General features: G+C 43.0%; 1 protein-coding gene and 1 long non-coding RNA gene across 6 annotated transcripts; one reads left to right on the top strand and one right to left on the bottom strand.

Annotated features, from left to right (window-relative positions):
• Positions 1-509: 509 nt before the first annotated feature.
• LOC120904252 lies at positions 510-3,295 on the bottom strand. The gene is made up of 3 exons (XR_005739728.1): positions 2,827-3,295; positions 2,152-2,740; positions 510-2,040 (listed from the first exon to the last, which is right to left on the bottom strand). It is a non-coding gene; the product is annotated as an uncharacterized LOC120904252 (long non-coding RNA).
• A 2,465-nt stretch (positions 3,296-5,760) lies between these two features.
• LOC120904281 lies at positions 5,761-12,546 on the top strand. Of its 5 annotated transcripts, none has more exons than XR_005739735.1 (9): positions 5,761-7,343; positions 7,411-7,718; positions 7,783-9,110; positions 9,172-10,472; positions 10,534-10,679; positions 10,828-10,933; positions 11,064-11,236; positions 11,337-11,407; positions 11,565-12,546. XR_005739735.1 is itself a non-coding variant. In XM_040314170.1 (3 exons), the coding sequence occupies exons 1-3, from the start codon at positions 7,183-7,185 to the stop codon at positions 9,042-9,044; spliced, it is 1,731 nt and encodes a 576-aa protein (XP_040170104.1). In that variant the 5' UTR covers positions 5,761-7,182; the 3' UTR covers positions 9,045-9,159. The 5 variants fall into 5 exon arrangements, 1 of the variants encoding a protein (XP_040170104.1); XR_005739732.1 differs by having other exon boundaries at positions 11,506-12,546; XR_005739734.1 differs by having other exon boundaries at positions 11,041-11,236; positions 11,506-12,546.
• The last annotated feature ends 9,989 nt before the right edge of the window (positions 12,547-22,535 follow it).

The raw sequence follows: 22,535 nt of genomic DNA, 5'->3' as shown, positions 1-22,535 counted from the left end.
AGATTGTAATGTTGATGGCCGGTCCCGTGGTACAGTCGTCAATTCGAACGACTCAATAACATTCCCGTCATAAGTTCAACCCTATTATGAAGCGTTTCTCCACAGCAAGGAGTTACTATCCGGCTAAAATGAGTTATTGATCAAGGAGGTCCGTCAAAATTGTATCTGATGCGGTGAAAAGATCGAAAAAGATCAGAATGCATAGTTTAAAGTAGATTTTTAGAAATACCATACCTAACCGGTAGTGCATGGAACAAACAAATAATAATGTTATTCTTCAAAGAGAGAAGGGAAACGCAGAGTAAGGGCATCACAGCAAAGGTTGGAAATACGTTGTATTTTTGCAATAAACACAAAAAGTATGCCCTAGAAACGTGAGGTTTGTTTCATTGCTCCATTCATTCAAATTTCATTTCGAATGCATCCTGCAAGGCAAAGCATCTTTTATTTTTCATGCTTTAAAAACGTGTTTTAACACTTTCTTTTATTTTATTTGTTTTTTATTTCTTATCTAATTTCGTATGATATGTATTTTGTTAATCAGTCGTTATCTTACTACACGTATCACCAAACATTGAACCGTTTATATACAACTTTACACTTATGGTTTCCTAAGCATGATTACTTGGATCATTTCTAGTGCATTACGCTAGCAACATTTTCACCTTAGGACCGAATCGGAACAGGGGAGAGCACAATCTAGAGCATAAGGTGCCTGTTACCGTGCGGCTACATGAGGAAAAATATACAGCGAAATGAACTATTCTGACAGGTGAAATATCTGACAGATTCAGCTAAAGGGTTGGGGGAGACACAACATCCGCTTTCGAAATTCACTTAAAAATATTATCTTCTTGAGCAGAACATTCACTAATTATTATCTGTTGGTTCAAAATTGACGAAGTACTGGATAGCTTCATAGGATAATAAATTCAATAGTTATTCAATGGATTTAGTTACGATTTTGTGCACGTTATTGGTTTACATTGCACATCAGCTGGTTGCTGAGATGCTTTATCCGCCAGATATTTCGCCTGTCAAATAGTTCATTTCGCTGTATATTTCACCTCACGTAGCCTCGCGGTTAGGATTCATTCATAATTTAAATTAACGGAATGAGGAACTACCGTTTTGCGGGTTTTGTTAGTTGGTAACGGATAGGATTGTGTCCGTCAGGAACGACAGGCTCTAGAGAAAGGTATATAAGAAGTCTGAATTTTGTTTCGTTCTCTTTTTGCACTGCAATTTCAATCGATAAAACACAACGTAGAAAAAAGCAGAAAACAGACCCAATCTTTTGGTCCCAACAGTGCCTTTGAGAGACTTGACGAAAATAATGCTCGCAAAATACGACGATGTGACGAGCATTACATTTCCATAGCCAAATGTAAACGATTTTGATAAAAACGTGTAATATCACTAACTAAGCAATAAGAAACAGCTATGAATAGAACTATTACAATGTCAATAATACATCCCGAAATATATTCCGAAAGTAAAACCTATCTATTAACGTATTGTCCAATCACGTGTTAATAAGGTGTGGATGCTCCCCTTTTCTTGGGTGTCCTGGGCTCTTTCTCTCGTGTTGACAGTGCGACGTTTTCGACATTGCACTATGAGCATTTGACGGCATGGAAAAAAATCAGATTACTAAAGTTTAAATTTTAGTGAGAAATCGTTATCGTTATCTGATATAAGTTCGATGGATTTTGGAAGTTCGTTCACTAGCTAAACGGGGTTCAAATGGTAACAACGAGAAAAAAGTACCAGTAAGTGTGTTGTTGACAGTTGACAGTTGACAGCTGAGAGCTAAGTTGACAGTTGACAGCTGACGACTGAGTGTGTTTTCTCACTGTGCTCCGCGTAAATTCGTGAATTATTTCGTTGTTTCGGCCTAATTTTCGTCAAACTGCCGCTTAGCTGTGACATAAGCTGTCTCTGGTAGTCCTGCCTTCAATTGTTCGCCACAACCTTTCCTGACTTTGCTGTATTCCTGCGTTTGTTCCTGAGTCCTGTGGCATCTATCTGCAACGGCAACTAAAATGGAGGGAGTTTGTTGTGACTGCTCTGTGCCACTTTAATCGCTTGAATGTGGTATTATGTGCTCGTTCTGTGATGCTGTATATCACTCAGCGTGCACTAAATTACCTTCCACTGTGATCGAAGAGGTAAAACGGACGGCATCTCTTCATTGGAGCTGTGTAGGGTGTTCGAATGCTCTTGGCATCCCACATAGTAAAGCAGTCAAAACAACGGGTATGCAGGTCGGCTTCCAGGCGGCTCTTACTGCCGCTGTCGAGGTGATGAAAGCTGCTTTAGTCCCGCCTGTGATGCACGAAATCCGTGAGGGCTTTGCCAGTTTTGCCGCGGCTCACCAAGCTCCTAGCGAACGCTTCAACGTACTGCCCCCGGATGCCCTCCCGAGTGGAAAGCGTAGAAGGTTGTTCCGTGACGTTGTTGCATCCACGGAAACCATTGTTGTTGACAATGCTCCACTATACCCTGTAAATACAGACACCGACAATACTCACCAAAGAAATCGCCCTTCACTACCACCACCACCACCATAACAGGAACCGATACCAACACCACGTCGATCCCAACCGTGTCACAACTACCAAGAACAAACTATAGGTGGCTACATCTGTCTAAGTTGGCTAATACCGTCACCGTTGACCAGGTAGTGTCGATGGTAAAATCACAGTTGGACACCACGGACGTCATCGCTTTTAGTTTGCTGAAAGCGGGAACAACCATTAGCTCGGTTAGTTCACTAACTTTTAAAGTTAGATTTATCGCGGCTCTTCGAGATAAAGCACTTACCGCAGGATCTTGGCCGGTCGGGCTTGGTGTGCGTGAGTTTATCTCACTCCCGCAAAGGCCGTCTCACCATCGCCCTGAATTCACCAACACAAACATACCTATACCTGTTCGACATAGCCCGATGCACCCTGTACAATTATCACCCGATATGAATTGTACCTTAATATCGCCTGCTCCACCAAAAACAACTACAGCTACACCAAACACCGTTAAAATGCACCAAACCACTATTCAACACTTTTTTCTTAAGTAACTATCACACAACTGTTTCCTCGAAAGGCACTGTGCCACTGAATCTGACTAGTCACTTGTTTACACGAAATAACAACACGTCAACAACACGATCTCTCACCGATGACCATGCACCAACCTACACACACTTACCACTCAATGTCCGTTCCACGTATATAACTGTATACTATCAGAACGTGCGAGGTTTCCCGTCCGGCAAAATGAGTGTATTTTTTGAGTGATTTGAGTGACGCTGTCGAAATACAGTGTCTCTTCGACGAATGAGTTACACCCTCGCGCGAGCCCTCCCCCACCCCACCCGTAACGCACGGTGCGCTCTGCAGTTCTCAATGTGTTTGTGTTCTTTCGAGCCATGCTACGAACACATGTAAAGATAGTTCCCAACGGTCAAAAGCCGAAGATTTTATATTGACCTTTCACTTTTTCTATCTGTCTCTCGCTCTAATTTGAGCGATTTTCCCCTGATGAGTGTCCCCGAGCCTCCTCGTGTGGTTCCCAACGGTCAAAAGCCGAAGATTTTATATTGGCCTTTCACTTTTTCTATCTGTCTCTCGCTCTAATTTGAGCGATTTTCCCCTGATGAGTGACCCCGAGCCTCCTCGTGTGGTTGTTGTTGTAGGAAGTTGAAGCCGAAACCCCCTCGTGCGCTGCCAAAATCAGCGAAGAACGAAATCGAGTGGCTCAAGCGAAAAAACGAAAAAAAAAATGATGAACGAGTGTGCTGTGACAATAACACACACGCACGCACAAGGCGACACCCGAAATCTGGTGCGATACCGGCTTTCAGTGGAGCAAGTACACACATGCACACATTTGGCCACACCAGCGCTCTGTTCTAGTGCATGTAGTTTTCTGCAGTCCACGGTGATACTACACACAGCCACGCACTTGGAGATACACGCTGTGTGGTGGACGTTCAGAATTCAGTGGTGCAAATACACACATGCATACACTTGGCGACACACGCTCTGCTGTGCGGTGAGATTTGTGTTCTGTGTCCAGTGGTGCAAATATACACACACACGAACTTGGCTACACACGCAGTACAGCGCGGTTGGCTTGGCAGAAGCGCATACACACATTCACGCAGTAGGCTTTACTTTCAGTCCAGTGAGGTTGGTGCTTGTGTGGTGTTGCAGCTCTTGGTGGTCAGCGGATAAACCCCGTAAAAATGGAGATCATTCTAATTTGAGGTAAGTAAAAGAGATTAAAATTATCAACCAACATCCCCCCTTCTAATTAATATAATTTTTCTTCCATTTCATGTGTGTTTCACGGCGAACGGAGACAACAAAACCTGTGTTTGTGATGTGCAAATGTTGGTGCAAATGACGGGTACAGTGGAAAGATGACAACCATGATCAACAGCGGTGGAGTGCAGAAAGTACGGTGAAAATGTTGCGTTTTATTTACGGAACAGTTGATAAAAGTGTTTTTAATATAATGTGCCATAATTTGTGTAATTTGCGAAGTGTTGACCGTGTGTGAAATAGTTGTTAGTGCGTCTCATTAAACCGATTTATTTGCTTAAATAAATCAAATTGTTCTACTACATGTGTGTGACACTGTTTCATTTTGGAAAGAAATCCTGGCAAAAAGGGGGAGGGGGCTATTTTAACGAAGGGTCGTGCCGAACCCCGTTCGGGTTTTGCTTCGGCTTCGGGTTTGCTTCGGCTTCGGGACCCGACGGATCACTTGAATAATTTCGCCAACTCAAGTTCTTTTTCAAGCGCGTATTCAAGCGATCTCTGAGTGCTGGTGCCCGGTGGGGGATCACTTGAATAATTTCGCCAACTCAAGTTCTTTTTCAAGCGCGTATTCAAGCGATCTCTGAGTGCTGGTGCCCGGTGGGTTGTTGTTGTTGGAAGTTGAAGCCGAAACCCCCTCGTGCGCTCTCCAAATCAGACGAGGAGCAAAATCGAGTTTTTTTTGCTTGGCCGAAGCGAACGAGAGAAACAGCGAAGATGAAAAAAGAGTGCTATGAAAAAAAATCTCATCCAAACGAGCACGCGCCAACGTTTTAGCCATGAGAATGTATGTGTGAGGTAGGTATATTTTGGATTGTAGTGGTGCTACGTTTCTGCTGTAAAGTTTTTTGTCATTCTGTGTGGTGTACCAAGTGCCAAGTGCAAGTTTTTTCAAGTGTTTAAGACAAGTGTGTTAAAATGTCGCAAAATTGCAGCAAAAATGGGCATTTTTATGCAAAGTGCCGTAAAATGATGGACGAGATTGAACTCTCGTACCAGGAAGCTCTCCAAGAGGCAAACGATGGGTTTGTCCCTTTACGCCAAACATGGGTAAGTAAAAAAGCAAGTGAGTGGTTATTTGTCATAACATGATATGCTTATAATATTGAACATTATATAAAAAGTGCAGTATAATTCGGTGAACAAAATTTCGATACAAAAGCGGTCGAGCCGGTCTGGTGGTACAGTCGTCAACTCATACAACTTAACAACATGCCCGTGATGGGTTCAAGCCCCGAATAGACCGTGCCCCCATACGTAGGACTGACTATCCTGCTATGGTAACAATAAGTCACTGAAAGCCAAGCTCACTTCACTAAGTGGGTACAGCTAGGCCTTGACCGGCAGCGGTTGTTGTGTCTAAAGAAGAAGAAGAAGAATAATGTTCATCGATTTAAGGGCACTAAAATAAAAATATCTATGTGCGAAACGGTGCAAGAAAAAAAACGTATTATCATACTCGGGATCTATGTGCGTGTGTCAAAAAGCCGCGGTGTGAAAAACGGAATGAGAAAAAAGCGAATCAATTACATTATATTTTGTATTTATAATCGTCATACAATTGCCTTCAATGTCGGTGTTCAGTGTGGTAAATGTGTTAAGTGTTCAGTGAATGTGTAAAAATGTGTTTCAAAAGGGCGGTCCAGTGGTACAGTCGTCAATTCGCTCGACTTAACAACATGCCCCTCATGGGTTCAAGCCACGTATGGACCGTCCTTCCGTAGCCGGACTGACCATCCGGCTGCGTGGTACTAATTATGTATCAACAGCTTAAATAGTCCAGCATGACCGCGCAGGTCGCATGCGTCAAGTAAAATATGAAGAAGTGTTTCAAAACAAAAATTAGTTTTGAAAAAACATTATTCATTTAATGTTTTCCGCTAGTCGTCAAGAGCACGACCTATGAACATGCCTGTCATGGGTTTAAGGACCATATGAGCCGAGCATCCTATAAGCAGGGCAGGGCTAATTGTGTTGCACAAAAAAAAAAGATAAAAAAGGCTTAGATAAGTGACTAAGAGCAGTAGCGCAGGGTAAGAAAAGTGGTTCAGACTGGCAAAACGGATAGGGTTTCCACAGGTTCACCATGGCAAATGCCACAAGACCGGACGTGAATCGATTCTTGACTATCCGTACGAAACCAGAACTGACTATCCTGCTTCTCATACCATAAATTCTAAAAAGCCTTTAACAAATCATTGCGGTTGACAACCATCCAAGTGTAAATTAAAAACCGTGCGATCATGATCAAATACATTATTTGTTGCACTGGTCAATCGGGCAAAAATTGGTCCGTTCCTATTATTGCAGGTAGCCATTGTAGTGTGGCGACGGGAAACACCTAATCAACAATTCAAATGTCGGATCGGAAAGCAGAAAACAAATATTCGATAATACAGCGTTCATCATATAAACTATATTCGTACTATAATTCGAATAAATAAATTTTTAAAAAATATGTACACACAGCAAGTGATTTGTTTCCTTATTAACAAAATCCGAATTTAACAAGTTCGAAAGAAACGTTGTAATTGTTTTACATGCCTTTTATTTAATTATACTGTTGATTATAAATTATCTTCCCAATAAAGACTTTTCGGATGACGAAACGGTCCCGGAAGTGCCGCAAGGCCAAGCTACGACATCAAGCACTGCCGGAACAAGTGCTGAAAACGTCGCGGATGATGCTGATGATTTCGACCACGGGGAACATTATCCGAACGGGGAGGACAGCGACGATTTTTATCACGGCGCTTCCGATGAGAATGACTCTTATGAGATCTTTGACCATCTAAGTTTGTTGGATTGTCTTAGATTCTTTGCAATTAAGAGTCAGCTCCCCCGTTCGGTGGTCAATATGCTACTGGCGATCCTACGGAAGAAGGTAGATGCCACTCTTCCAAAAGATAGCCGGACTTTGGTGCGAACACCTCCCCGTGCTGCTGGCAGCATTTATAAAATCGGGGGAGGTGACTTTTGGTACGGAGGATTATCGCCAGTCCTGACCAAGTATTTTCAGTAAGTATGTTATGTTTTTAGTTATGTTTCAATTGCTACAAAAAATCCTTTATATTATTATTTATAGAAACATCGAACCCCGAGACGATCCTTTCAAGTTAGACGTATCGGTCGACGGGCTACCGCTACATAAGGGTGGGCCGACCCAGGTTTGGCCTATTCTGGTGAAAGCGGTAGACTTGCCTAAGCTTCCACTCATGTTGGTGGCCGCATATAGTGGCCATACAAAGCCGGCAAGTGTGGAAGAATTTTTGCGGCCGCTAGTGAATGATTTTAATATCATTCAGCGAGGAGGCTTGACCATCGGCGATAAAACGTTGCAGTTTCGGGTACGCAATTTTATCGCTGATACACCGGCTCGAGCGTTCATATTAGGTAAGGAAGTAAATAACATTATCGTAAACAATTTAGCTAAATACAATATATATTTTATTTTTAGCAACGACGAACCACAACGGATACGACAGTTGTTTAAAGTGCACTTGCCATGGCGAGTGGTGTGAAGAGGGAAAAAAAATTATTTTTGATTCCGTCGATGCTCCCCTTCGTACGGACGAAGGGTTTCGTGGTAGAGTAATATTGAACCATCATCAGGAGTGGCGTACACCTTTGGAAGAATTAGATAATTTTGATTTAGTCGATAACGCTCCCACGTCGGAGCGTGAACACCTGTGTGACGAGGGGTGTACACGTTTTATGCAACGGGGATTTATGTTCGGTAAATTTCCCCGTAATAAAAAGTGGACACCTCTCCAAATGGAAGCTGCGTCTAAATTTTTAATGCAGACAAAGCTTCCTACTGAGATCCATCGATCATTTCGGCTTCTCAGATATCACGCCTTTTGGAAAGCTACCGAGTGGCGTAGCTATCTACATTATGCATCAGTTGTGGTTCTGAAGGACCTGGTTGATCCAATCGCCTATGGTCACTTCCTGCTCTACTTTAGTGCTGTGACAATTTTTTCGACCAAATTTCATCAGCACTTGTGGCTCCGTGCTCGAGACTACCTTCGCATATTTGTGAAGAATTTCGGCCAAGTCTACGGTCGAAAATATTTAACAAGCAACATCCACCTTCTCGTTCACATTTATAAAGATGTTGAAAAATTTGGAGCGCTCGACGATTTTTCGGCCTACGCAACAGAAAACTTTTTGCAAAATTTTCCACGCTGGGTCCGAGCGGGCACGAAATGTGTGGAGCAAATTGCAAACAGATCAAGCGATCTAATGAGCCTTGATCTGGTTGCTACCCCGCCAGCTCCACAGTATCCGATGTTGAAGGCAAATGGTGTCGGTCTACATGTGACCGCCGATTTTGTCTTGCTGCCAAAATTTCAAGACCAATGGTTTTTGACCAAGGACAATGGCATAGTTAAATTTTTGAGTGCGAAAACATCAAGCTCGCACGATATCACCGTAGTTGGGATCCGGTTTTTAACCATGGCCACGCTTTACGAGATCTCAGCAGAAGGCGGTGTTATTGCACCAATGTCTTCTGCTGAGATCCACGTTTACCAAACGATGGAAAACGCGCCGGCTGTGGTGGTGGAGGTTCCATGGACTGCAATCAGATGCAAAATGGTTGCAGTGAAGCAACCCACTCGTCCTCTTAATCTCCCTCCCATTGATCCTTCACCAAACTCAACAACTCCTTCCGCCATAGCCTTTTTTCCTCTTCTCCACACCTTTATTCCTGATTAATTTCCTCCCTTCAATAGAAAAAATTTCCTCCACGACTCCCTCGAAGACGACGTGTGGTTGCACATGGTAAGTAAAAAATTAATGAAATTGCATAAAGTAGTTGGTCTAATTTTTCCTCTTGTTACAGGTAAACTTTCACCGAAACTCCGGATAATTCGTGCCCATCCATCTGTGACATGGACGAGAAGGTGGACAAAGCTAATATTAAGGGGGGGGGGACGACCTTTTTAACAGCACTACGGGCAATGTTGGGACATGTTTGCCGTGCTGGACACTGCGTATCCGTTTCAGGCCTCCTCCAGGCGAGCTGCCTTTTCCCCGTGGTTAATGGAACAAAGCGGGTTGGGGTTTTGTTTTGTGTGTTTGTTTTTTTTGCACAATCAATTATAAATTGTGCTTTTTTCTGTTGGCCTGTTATATAAAAGGCAGGCAATGGTGCCTGCGGCTGACATGGCACCTAGTTTTTTTTTCCTTTTTTTTTTTAACTATATAGATTTTTTTATAGGTTAGTTTAAGTTTAGGTTGAATTTTCTTTTCTTTAGGTTGAGTAAGTAGGTTTAAGATGTAATTTTACGTTTACATTTAAGCTTACTTCGAACTTTTTAGTAGTAGTAGTAGTCTTAGCGATACTATTGTAGTGTGAATTTAGATTAGATTGATTGAACTATTTGTATACCTCTAGTACCATAGTTGGTTGCCAGTGAAAAGGATTTTTTTTCTTCTATTTGGCACGTTCCATTTATTGTATATGGCAAAGCTACGGCTTACGAGGCTTATAAAGTACCACGCAGCATGATAGTCAGTCTTTGCTACGAGTAGGTCAGCCCATACGGGGCTTGAACCATAGAATGATGTGTTGTAAAATATTGCCAATGAATTCGTTTTGCTATTTACTTCAGCACCATGTTTTTTTTGGTAAACATACCTTTCCACGTCATCTAAATTCGTTCATTTTTACTTAGCCATGACAAAGAACCATAGTTTAGTCGAAGTAAGGTTTTAACCTTACTCAATTGGCATAATATGTATAACATAAAATATAAAATAATACACACAAAACTTAGGAATTCTCTTGCGTAGATCACACTAGAGAGCATTTAGTTATGTAATGTTGATTACTACACACGGATGGCTGATGATAAAGCTTTTCATAGGAAGTATATGTTGTGCAATTTGAGCACAAAATATAACCAATTGCATTTTATATAATGTGCATATTACTTAAATGGCTAATTGCCCTGAGGCCAGGATATGTTACATGACAAAGCCTCAGTTATGTTACTATGTACCCAACATCAACTTTTTCATTAAACCGTGTCATCAACATAACGATAGTAAAAATAGCAACGTAGATTATAAAAAACTTTTTTGAGCATCACATCCGCAAACGACGTTAGCAAACAGGCAAGGCAAACACTTCACAAAAAGGTAAGTTAATTGGAAAGATATTATTGTTACCATTTCTAACGTTATTATTTGAAATTTACAGAACACAAAATGCACAGGCACAATGCTACCGTCAGACACACTAAACGGTTTACATAAATTCAACAACAAGATGGCATACTATTTAGTGGAACCAAACAAGCAGGACTTCCGCTTCGTTAAAAATTTGTGTCACGCGAACTCATCAAGGTAAGAATACTTTATATATATTGGATTAAGACACTGCATTAGTGTACCATTCTATGGTAATCGTTTTAGTACAGTGTTGCTATTGGGTATGAAGTCATATTACGTTAACATATTTTTACATTATTTTTTATTTGCATGTGTAAGCCAGAGCCGGACGAAAGCAATTATGATGCAAAGACAAAAAGAGGAAGGCGAAGAAACACAACATTGAATAACGTACATCACACAGGTTGACGTAAGGAAAAAGAATGGTGGTATGTATTTATTTATTCTTTTTATTTCGCTTACGAACAACGCTCTTTCGTATATTCTTGCATGCGAGACGGCTCTTTGCATTCCATACTTTTGATTTCAAAAACAGTTTTGCTTTTTCCAACGTTACAGTTACATCAGAAGTTCTACCAATGACCATTAGAAGGCGATGCACGTGTTTGTACTGGCCCATTGGGATCTTGGCACTACTTTTACCTCCGCCCAGCCAGCTGCACTTACATAAGAAAGTGGCACTAAATAGTTTGATTACTGCATCGTTCATTCGATTTTCTGGAGTAACAGAAGTAAGGGAATTAGATATTCTTTTAGCAGTAGCGATGAAATTACTTTTATCGCTCAACAATCGTTCAAAATTGTCTAACGCTTCTTTGTTTTCAATTTCAGCCGGTCTTGGCGATTCATCGACAGTCTCTTTCGAAGAACAACTAGCACTACTAGCAGAGCAATTTGGACAGGTAAAGGACATATTTTTAACATTATTGTGGATAACAGCTTTCGTTAGCTTATACAAATGCATGTTATGTTCTTTTAACTGTTTCGACAATGTGTCCAGCTGTGCGCAGCATGTGATGCAAATTTCTCTCTCCACATTATTGTTATTTTCGCTTGAAGCTCCACGGTTCAACTCTATTGAGGATGTTGCTGGCGATAATAGCTGCGGTGCTTCAACCGAATGACTATCCTGAATGGCATCAAGACGCGGATTATGCGAGGATAGTTCAACAGTGGCCAGTGGAAATGACCGACGGTCAGCAGCGATGGATGCAATCCTTTCCACTGCCGAGCGGTTCCTTTCCACTGCTGCTTGTACAGAGAGACCATCGAAAAAGGCCAACGGAGGAGGTTCATCGACGTCAACGTTGCCAAATGTCTCCGTAGGATGGTTTTCCACAGCTCTCTCGACAATTTTATCTTTCAAAATTGCCGGAGATGGTTCACGGACGTCAACGCAGGATAATGATGACGTGCTGTCGTTTATCGCCGCAGATTGATTATAAACACCGTCAAAAAAGGCCAACACAGGTGGTTCATACACAACATTACTGGACACTCGTTGTAAGTTAAGATTTTCCACTGCACATTGCGATGTTTCACCGCCAAAAAAGGCCAAGGGGGGCGGCTCAGTAACGCCACGGGACACCTTCGCCTGCTGATTTTTCGATGAAGCATCCAATGTATGGAAATGCGCGGAGGAGGGTGAATTGTTAGTCACCGTTAAAACTTTGCACGGTACATCGCAGACCTGCCGTTGTGATGATACCTCATTAAAATATTTTAACGGTGGCGGGTTTCCTTTGAAACTACGTTGCATTTTTATTTTTCAAATGTATCTGAAAAACATACGCGTTCGATTGAGCTTCTTGAACACAAATGGTGCTTGCATGTGCCAATACTAATTCAATAATATTCACATAGTTGTGCAGTACAGTGTGTTCCCGAATTACGCGGTTTCTGCGTTCCCGGCGAATTCGCGTATCTTGAATATCCGCGTAAGTCAAATTTCACATTTGTTGAACAATATATTATTCATTGTTAAGAGTTTTTGATTTTATTTAGTACTTTTATACACTTTATCATTTTTTATATGATTTGTGCGAAAAATTCTAATATTTCTGGCTTTTAAGCGGTTTCAATTTGTTAGCAAAAATGAAATTTTTACCGAACTTGAAGCAAATTGTACTGATTTGACATATGGTATGTTAAATTTTGAAAACCGCGTATCTCCGAATCCGCGTAAGTCGAGAACCGCGTAACTAGGGAACAGACTGTATAGCTATCAATACTAATGACATCTCATCATAGCTCATCAATACTAATTACCCTTGTGCTGTTAACAATAAAAGCACGTGTAATGTATACTTGTATGTGTGTGATTTTATTTCAGATCGAAAGAGCGCGAGATCACAAACAACTCTACATGAGAGTTTTTTTTTATTTGCTCTCTTAAAACAGATTGAGAAAAAACCTAGGAGACAAAACCAACACGCTTTCTCGTTCTGTCAACCTGATAGAGCGAGCTCGCTATATTACGTTTGCAGAACGAGAGAACGTGTTGGTTTAGTTCCATAGGGAGAGAAAAAACTACTGAGAGAAAAATCGTACAAACTCCCCTCCCCATTCGGGTTTTGCTTCGGCTTCGGGTTTACTTCGGCTTCGGGACCCGACGGATCACTTGAATAATTTCGCCAACTCAAGTTCTTTTTCAAGCGCGTACTCAAGGGATCTCTGAGTGCTGGTGCCTGGTGGGTTGTTTCTTTCGTTTCTCGTTTTCTTTCATGAACAGACACGATCGCAAATGCGCACTTATTCTAAAAGCAAACACAAACACGGTCATTTTTGGTTACATTAAACACTTTATTGAAACATAAAGTACACTTTCACAACACATTCAGAATCCTTCATACTCACGAATGACGTCATACTGCAAAGTACCGGGTCGAGCCAGGCTGCGGGAAATCTGCGTTGACTCTGTTCAGCAAATTCTTACCTGTCGATCCACGCACTGCATGTGCGTCTGTGCACACTGTTTATTCACTGCACACTTCACCAAAACACACCGGCGCACGAGACTTAAACGAAATGCGCATCAACGCACAAACACTGCGCGCGGGACTTAGAACAAAACGCGCACAAGCATCTCCGTCAAAGCGTCGCGCTGTACTGGTGGTTTTGTACGCGTAGGAGGGGGGGACATACGGAGCGATGGTTCGATGCTGTAGTGTAAGCGAGACAACACGATGTGACGAGCAGATCCAAGTTGAGCTCGCTGAAAGAAGACACACACACATTCACAGACGGCTCGTCAAAGCACGGTATTTGTATTGGTGTTAGTGAAGCGCGCGTGTAAAACAGAATGCGAACTCTCATCGCAGCGCGTTTCTCCTTGCTTCCTCAAGCTTCCTCATACCCCTCGGCCTGAATCACTCAAAATTTGGGGTCTCATTGTTTGCGTGGCTTGCTTCCTCAAGCTTCCTCATACCCCTCGGCCTGAATCACTCAAAATTTGGGGTCTCATTGTTTGCGTGGTTACGATCCAAAGCTGATGAGTTCCGTTTAACTGTATTAGAAGCGGACTATGATGTTGTGGTACTCACTGAGACTTGGCTCGATCCCAGCCTTCCCACAGCTCTCCTATTTGGCGATACGTACTGTCAGTGGCGGATCAAGGGTATCGGGGGCCCTAGGCGGAACGACGAGTTGAGGCCCTCTGTAAATAGTAAAAGTTTGTGGGGGAGGGGGGGGGGTAGCGGCACTAAAGTTGCTGTTGGGAGATTGAACAGTAAACTTGAAATGCCGTCGGGGCCCCCTTCGATCAGTCGCAAACTCTTCAATTTTTGCTGACGGAGGGGGGAGGGGGGGGTGCAAATATTTCAGCGGGGCCCCCTTCATCAGTCGCAAACTCTCAAATTTTCATCAGACGGGGGGGGGGGGCAAATGATTCGCCAACCTCGGGGCCCCATCGGCCATCCTTCCGGGGGCCCTTGTCGCTAGTACTCTGTCCATACGGCATACTATAGAATGGCGATCTACGGGGCCCCTAAATCGGCGGGGCCCCAGGCGACCGCCTAGTCCGCCTACCGTTAGATCCGCCGCTGCGTACTGTCCCTACTAGCAATGAGAATGAAAAAGTGTGCGACTTTCAGGCGAGGGGCATGTAGAAGCATGGGGAGACGGTTGGAAATACGCGGAATTACGCGGAGGCGCGAGCGTGTTTTGGTTTCTACACGGTTTTTGCACTCACACAATTACACATGTGTGAATGTGTGCGTTCACTTTCAGCCTGCGCGCTCAGTTTGGTTTTCTGGCAGCGGCATGCGGGTGTCTCGCTCGCACTAGTGCAGCGAGTGTTCCTCTGTGCGCTCCCCTTCTTGCCACCACACGAAATCGTCAGTTCAGCTCAAGCGTTCGCCGTGAAAAGCTGCGCGCGTGTTAGCCTAAGTCCCGGGCTATCGAAGTTTCGCTAAGTGTTGAAGTGTTGTGCACATTGAAATGAAGCTGCGCTTTTCTTTCACCATTTATCTTAAATGTGTGATTTGCGTTGCTTTATTTCAATGTTTATTTTTGCTGTATCGAACATCAACAACGGGATCCACGCGGTTAGACGGCTCTTTGAAATACGACGATTTTTTTTTATATTAAGAATTTGTGTGATTTTGTGGCAAGATTGTGTGAAGCTATGTGTGAAAATGCCCCATTATTTGCAATAAAAGTGATAAAATATAAACCAAGTTTGATGAGTTCAAGATTTTGTTTTTATTCGGGTGCACCAAGTCCGAATGAAGGGAAGCGCACAGCGCGCTACGAAAGAAACGAGCCGGAGGGGGTGTCAGTCCAGCGCAGCGCAATTCGCTGGAATCAAGTGGGAGGGGGTACCAGTTCAGCGCAGCGCAAGCCGAAAGAAACGGGAAGGAAGGGGTATGAGGAAAATACGATGAAACAGCGCGAGCGAGCGTTCTTTACTGCGAGAGCGCCTCGTGTATTTTAAAGGCAAGCAAGAGAGCGCATTCTCTCCGTGGTAGCGCTCCATTCGCCATTTTTAATTTCGAGCCCAAAACAACGGACTTCGGATCCGAGCTTGGGCCGGACCCCCACCGCGTGTTTCTACCTACCCCTCGCCTGAAAATTTCGTTCTCTTTGTCTGTCGGGGTGTCTATCGATGCGATAGAAATGCCGCAAACAGCTCTCTATCGCGAGGCGGTGGAGTACTAATTGCGGTGAGTTCCGCTCTCCGCTCTCATGCGCTTCCTGTGCTTGCGCAAACACTTGAATTCGCTTGCATCTGCGTTCAGCTCCCGACGTACCGATTATACATTGCTGCTGCCTACCTTCCTCCCAACCATAGCACGGACGAAGGAAAAATAAATGCATTACTGGACACCGTCAACAGCATTTGCGACACACTAGGTCCAAACGACAGATTCGTGCTCGTGGGAGACTTTAACCAACCCGCTCTTTCCTGGTCGCCTGCGCAATCGAATCATGAAACCCCTTTTGTGTTTTTGAACCTCATACTAGTTCAGTTCGTAGCGCCCAATTCGTCGATGGACTGCACCAGAATGCGCTTTACCAACTTAATAACAACACTAACTCTATGGGGCGGATTTTAGACCTTGCATACGGAAATTGGTCAAGTGCAACAACTTCTTCGCTCATACGCGTCAGCGAGCACCCGCTGCTGCCAATAGACTGCTCCCAAGTGCCACAAATCCACTAAACGACTACTAAACGGCTTCTAAACGCCTCAAATTCTCTACCTAAACGGAATATAGAAAGACTTCGTTTAGCAGACGGCAAACGACTCATGCATTCTAAAAATAGCAAAAAAGCTGGTGGCGCTCTCTGTTCTGTTGGTGGGATACCCCAACCAGTTGAGCTTCATCGCTTGGAGGAGAGCTTTCTCATTTCCTCTGTACTGTTGTATGGTTTCGCATTGAAGTTATGCATCGCTAGAACTAGAACGGCGATACGATTGTTTAAATACTAAACTCCAACGGAAACCACCAGCACTGAAGCAAGTGAGATTTGAATAATGGTCGTTGGTGTTGATATCCACGTATCTGACCACACGACCATTCATATAGATTTTTGCTCAGAAAGTTAGAAGGCTATATAGGTCATGATAAGATGAAACTTGTCGAAACTCATTGCACGAAAAGGATAGCAATATAATGATGAGTTGTAATACGCCATCTATTGATCAAACCAATGAAGCTGTGGAGCTTTCATTTTTTTTCTATGGATATTCAATTTTCCAGTCCAATTTTTCTGTGGCGCTTGGGCTATCACCCGCCGCTCTAATTTGATTTGGAAATCACAGCATCGTCTATGAATCACGCTACCACTGTTACGGAAATAAAGCTCAATTACGCACGTGCTGACCTTACTAAACTCAAGAGACTGATCTGCTCCTTCAACCAATCCTTTGAATGCTCAAACTATACATCCATTGACCATGCCACGAACGATTTCTCAGAGTTTATGCGGGCCGCATTGCGTGAATGTGCTCCTATTAAAAAGCCCCATTGCGGGCCGCCGTGGGGTGACCGCACATTACATGCCCTAAAAAAAGCAAAGCGAGCCGCTTATGACTATTTGCGCTCTAGTCGACCCACACCGTGTCGGCTTTACTACAATGGTGTTCATGCACTTTATCGACGTTATAATAGAGTCTGCTATCGTCGATATATACGCCACACTGAGCGGAGCTTGCGAAAGTATCCTCGCCGCTTTTGGAGCTTTGCCGACAACATGCGCAAGTCAACTGGCCTCCCCGGGACTATTCGGTATAAGGATAATTGTGCACAATCGCCATTAGATATTTGTGAACTGTTCGCCACGCGTTTCGAGGATAGCTTCATCGCTAACATCACAAATCCGGAGGCTGTTGCTTCCGCACTCGTGAACACTCCAGCAGATGCAATTCATGTCACGCTACCTATCGTCACCGAGACCCTGGTTACCCAAAAAATCGAGCGTCTCAAGTCGTCATACTCCGAGGGGCCAGATGGTATCCCAGCGACAATTCTCAAGCGTTGTGCCGTATCGGTAGCTCCTGTTTTAACTAAGATTTTTAACGAATCTCTGCGCACAGGAACCTTTCCATCACTGTGGAAGGTCTCATGGCTAACACCCATCCACAAAAAGGGCAGCAAAAACGAAGCAGTGAACTATCGAGGTATTACCTCTTTAGCTGCCTGCGCCAAAGGGTTCGAGCTCCTCATCTATGAACCATTAATAGCATCTGCCGGCAAATACATCAGCACCAACCAACATGGATTCATGCCTAAGAGATCAACTACGACAAATCTGATGCAATTCGTTAGCGGCTGTTATAAGTCCATTGATGATGGTATGCAGGTTGATGCCATTTACACTGACATTAAGGCGGCTTTTGACAGTGTGTCCCACAACATTCTTCTGGCAAAACTTGATAGACTTGGATTATCACCACCCCTGGTAAAGTGGATGAAATCGTATTTATGTGGTCGTTCATATGCAGTTAGAATGGGCTCCCACCAATCTAGATCTATCGGTGCCTCTTCCGGCGTACCCCAGGGCAGCAACCTGGGGCCTCTGTTGTTTCTGCTCTACATAAACGACTTGTGCACGGCACTCCCGGATAATAGTTGCCTACTCTACGCAGACGATGCTAAAATCTATCGTGAAATCCGTGAGCCCGAGGACCATCTTCAACTTCAAGCCACTTTGACTGAATTTGTCTCCTGGTGCAAGCGTAACGCACTAAGCGTCTGTATCGATAAATGCGCCATAATCTCATTCAGCCGTTCAAGAGCTCCAGCGCTGTTTAATTATACGCTTGATGGTCAGAACCTCGAAAGAGTGAACTGTGTAAAGGATCTAGGAGTCCTCCTAGATGCTAAACTCTCCGTCGAAGAACAGATAGACCAAGTAGTCGCTAGTGGCAATCGTCTACTTGGCTTGGTCATAAACATGACGCGCGAGCTTCGTGATCCTATGAGTTTCAAGACACTGTACTGCGCACTTATCAGACCACTGCTGGAATATGCTAGCATTGTTTGGTGGCCAGCATCTACTCGGGCACTTGCGCGGCTAGAGTCCATCCAACGGAAGGCAACGCGCTTCGCCCTTCGTGATTGGCCGCGTCGTCTCGACTACAGAATTAGGTGTTTGCTGCTTGGGATCCCGCCTCTCGCCGAACGTGTTGAGCACATCAGACTGGCATTTATCACGGGAATAATCTGAAACGGAACCATTGACTGTCCCGAGCTACTTTCAAGGATCCACCTCTATGTTCCTGCCAGAATACTTCGTCGCCGACCAATGCTGGCAGTCGCTGAAACCCGAACAACATTTGGCTCTCGCAACCCCCTTCTTTGTATGTGCCGTCTTTTAAATTCAGCTGACGATATTTACGAGCCTGGAATGACGATAACGGAACTGACTTCGCTTTTAAGTGTTCGGAATGCGTTCAACAATAACAATATATAAATGTTCTGTTCGTTATCTAATGTGTATTGTAAACCAATTTTGACTCGAGAGGACTTCATAGTCCATCGATTAATAAACTAAACTAAAAACTAAAACTAAAAAGTGTGTTGTTGTGATATAATGGGGGTGGTGTAAAAACAGTAACTCGTTCCAAATGGCTAATTCATCACGCCGACCAAGCTATCTAAACAAGTGCTGAAATATATCACTAACACTATCAACAAAACCCATGACTGAAACAAAATCCATGTCTGCGTCGCGTGCTCAACTGTGATGATTGGAGCTGATACTCACACAGCTTGTGTGACCGGATTGGTGACCGTTTTTCATCGAGCTTTTGGTAAGTCTCTTTGTCGTGGCATTTTGTCTGGCCGTGAAGATCGCGATGGCCATGACATGCTTGCTAGTCGTCCCATGCAACGAAATCAGCATGAGCCTCGGTTTGTCTGCTTTGTTGGGCAAAACGAGAGAGCATGTTTCTGTTGTTAGTTGGAATAGTTCCAAGCCCTCTGGAGTTGTCGGGACAGTCGGCTGGTAACAAAATTGGCTGGATCCACCAGCATTATGTACGATTTCTCGATCCCGATTCACTTATCAAATTTCATCCTGGTCCAACCATCTGTTATCGAGACATTCAACTCGAATGTTCCTTAACATTGTCCAAAACTTATCAATTTTTTTGGTAAATTCCTTCATAGTTGAATTACTCAACCATTACCGACCGATTTGAAGTCCGTCCCCTCAAATGAAAGACCATGGGGCCATGTACATTATATTTTTGTGCCAGCCGTACTCCGGACACTACCGGCCTAGGTACTATTTAGATACACAAAACTGTACTAGTTTTAGTGTTTTATCAGAATATACGTAATTTTCGTATTTTTCATCGTATTTTACACATTATTGTTGGATTTTGAGTAGAAGAACTAAATTTAACTTTGACCATTTTTATTCACACATAGAACAAAAGATAAAAACACTTAAACACATATTATATGGCTGCAATTTCAATCGCCAGACACTATAGTTCTCGTTTGTAAAGGTACAGTGGTGGATATTCAAAATCGAACACTATTTAAGGAATGTTTCCTGTTGATAAGAAAGCTGATAGAAGCGATGTTACAAAATACCGAGAAATCTTCATGCTAAGTGCTTGCAGCAAAATTAGAGAGAAATTAACAATGCTTTAGTTCAATGGTTGTCGAGCTGCCTCATCAACAGAACTATGCAGGTTTAAAATAAACTGCTCGTTTTCGGCGCCTTTCATTAATGCTTCGGGAGTACCACAAGGGAGCATTTTTGGACCACTGGTTTTTCTGATATTTACAAACGACATCGTCTACGCGCTTCCAAACTGCCAGAAATTACTTCATGCCGACGATTCCAAGAGTTTCACGCCTGTTTCTGATACTGATGACTGCTTGAGACTTCAGTACTGTCTGCATAGCTTCACTTCTTGGTGCAAACTAAATCGTTTGAGTGTCCTCGTCAACAAATGCTCAGTGATTACGTTCTCGAGAACGTATACAGTACAGAACAATACAGTACAACTATAAAGTCGCAGCCAAACTAGTTCGTAGACCTAACTCTGTGACAGCAGATTAACGTTTCAAGATTATTACGAGCTCTGCATTTCTAAAGCGAATCGCTTATGAGGTTTCTTTTTGAGCGCTGGTAAAGATTTCAAACACCCTTTCAGCCTCAAATCTTTGTATTGTGCTAGCGTGCTGCCAATACTTGAGTTCGTGAGTGTTTGTTGGACTCGTACACAGCAGTACATTATAGATACAATAGAAACAATTCAAAGAAGGTTTTTACGCGCATTGTTCTATCGTTTGTCTTGGTCCCGCGATTGTACTTATCCCAGTTACCGCACTAGGTGCCTCCTTTTCAGACTGGAGTCTCTCCAATATAGACGAATGATGGCACAGTGTGTATTTCTACATAAACTACTTTGCGGTTCTATTGAAGCTTCGTCCATTCTTGAACATGTTGACATACTTGCACCTAGTCGAATCCTTAGGTCAAGCCCACTATTTTGTACTAATTTTATATCGGCAGAGTTTGTCTCAATGTCTTTTGTTTTACCACTTAGTTGTATTGTAACGTATAGAAATAAGTTGTGTAGGCCTATAGTGGCTCGATGACTGAAACAAATAAATTAATTTAAGGAACCACATCAGAACCAGGTTGCTCTTTCTGCATTGCTACGCCTATATCAAATTCCTTAATTAATAAAATGTCATAAAAATTAAGCGGTAAGTTTCTTCGATCTCCCTTATTTGTCTACCTTTGTATCTCATTTCGCTCTCTCTTGTTGGCCTACTCACGATAAAGCACGTTGACGTGACATGATCCGGTAAACAATCATTCTGTAGGATGGTCCGTTCCTAGCTGCAGCCTCCCTTCCATGTAGACACCCGATTTTCGACAGGTCTCGCTTTACCTGGTCCAGCCATCGAGTTCGCTGTGCTCCCCTGCGCCTTATGCCGAACTGGGGATCGCTGTCGAACACCTTCTTGGTGGGCATCCTCATAACATGCCCCAGCCATCGTATCCTGCCAGCCTTTGCCACCGTCAGGATCAAGATCTTTGAAAGAGAACAGGTCGATGCGTTTAGAGTAAATTGACACAAAGCCATGGGACAAAAAGCCATGGGAAAGCACAGTGGGACATGTACTGTGCCGTTTTAAGACTAATAAGCTTTTGGTTCCTCCGGAAAGACCGTTGCAAACGGTGGTGATTCGTGATTACAGAATGGCAAACAATGAAAAAGTCTATCAATGTTTCTGAATACAAAGTGGACTCAAATTACTTCTTCATATGTCTCCATGAGTGTTTGGCCGCAGCAAATTGAATTTTTGGAATATTCTTTATACAAAATTCGTTCGTCTATTATCCGTTTTTTGTAAACACTTTTTCATGAAACTGTAGCATAGGCTCGACACCCGACACTATTAGACTTAGCAAATTAGAATTAGATTAGAATATCAATGACACAATTATTAGTATTACATCCACTTTAATTATCTGCAGCAAATTCATTTCATCCTAGACACAAACCGCACTAAGGCTAGAATGAAACAGCTAATGATAGAATGAAATAGCATGATAAGTGGCGTGATCGTATTCACCAACACACTCAAAAGAAATAGTTTTTACAAGTATAAAATTTTAGATGCACACAAATATTTGACATAAAAGTGCAATATGTTCTAATCCGAACCAACTAGTTAAATAGGGAAAATTTAATAGCGTTCATCCAATTGCGCAGTAGGATAATACACATGGAAGGACGATACTACCTAATGTACGCAAAAAGTCACGTACGCATAATGCAGGAGATAGAGCAGGATAATTAATTGTAATCATGCATAACGGAGCGGATAAGCTAAATATGCCCATAAGCGCAATGTAATTATTTCGTATAAAAGGAAGCTCGCGCGGAGCTAGAAGGAAGTTGTTGAATCAGTTAAAATCACGCAGTCCAGTCCGCCGCGCAAAAATAAGTTCGCAAATCAGTAGAAGCCAACCACGCTGTTAAGTATAAGTAAAGTGGCAAAATAAAAGTGAGTTTGTACAAAAGTGCAAATACAACCCGTCTTAAGTCAG

Source organism: Anopheles arabiensis, chromosome 3, assembly GCF_016920715.1.
Source record: "Anopheles arabiensis isolate DONGOLA chromosome 3, AaraD3, whole genome shotgun sequence".
Taxonomy (NCBI): Eukaryota; Metazoa; Arthropoda; class Insecta; order Diptera; family Culicidae; genus Anopheles; species Anopheles arabiensis.
Note: the sequence above shows the minus strand (reverse complement) of the source record. Positions and strands in the feature narration are given on the sequence as shown.

Bases quoted from the DNA above. Each gene is read 5' to 3' on its own strand.
- LOC120904281 (XM_040314170.1), top strand. From the start codon at position 7,183: ATGCTACTGGCGATCCTACGGAAGAAGGTAGATGCCACTCTTCCAAAA. The intron at 7,344-7,410 runs GTAAGTATGTTA...TATTATTTATAG, and splicing joins GTCCTGACCAAGTATTTTCA to AAACATCGAACCCCGAGACG. The intron at 7,719-7,782 runs GTAAGGAAGTAA...TTTTATTTTTAG, and splicing joins GGCTCGAGCGTTCATATTAG to CAACGACGAACCACAACGGA.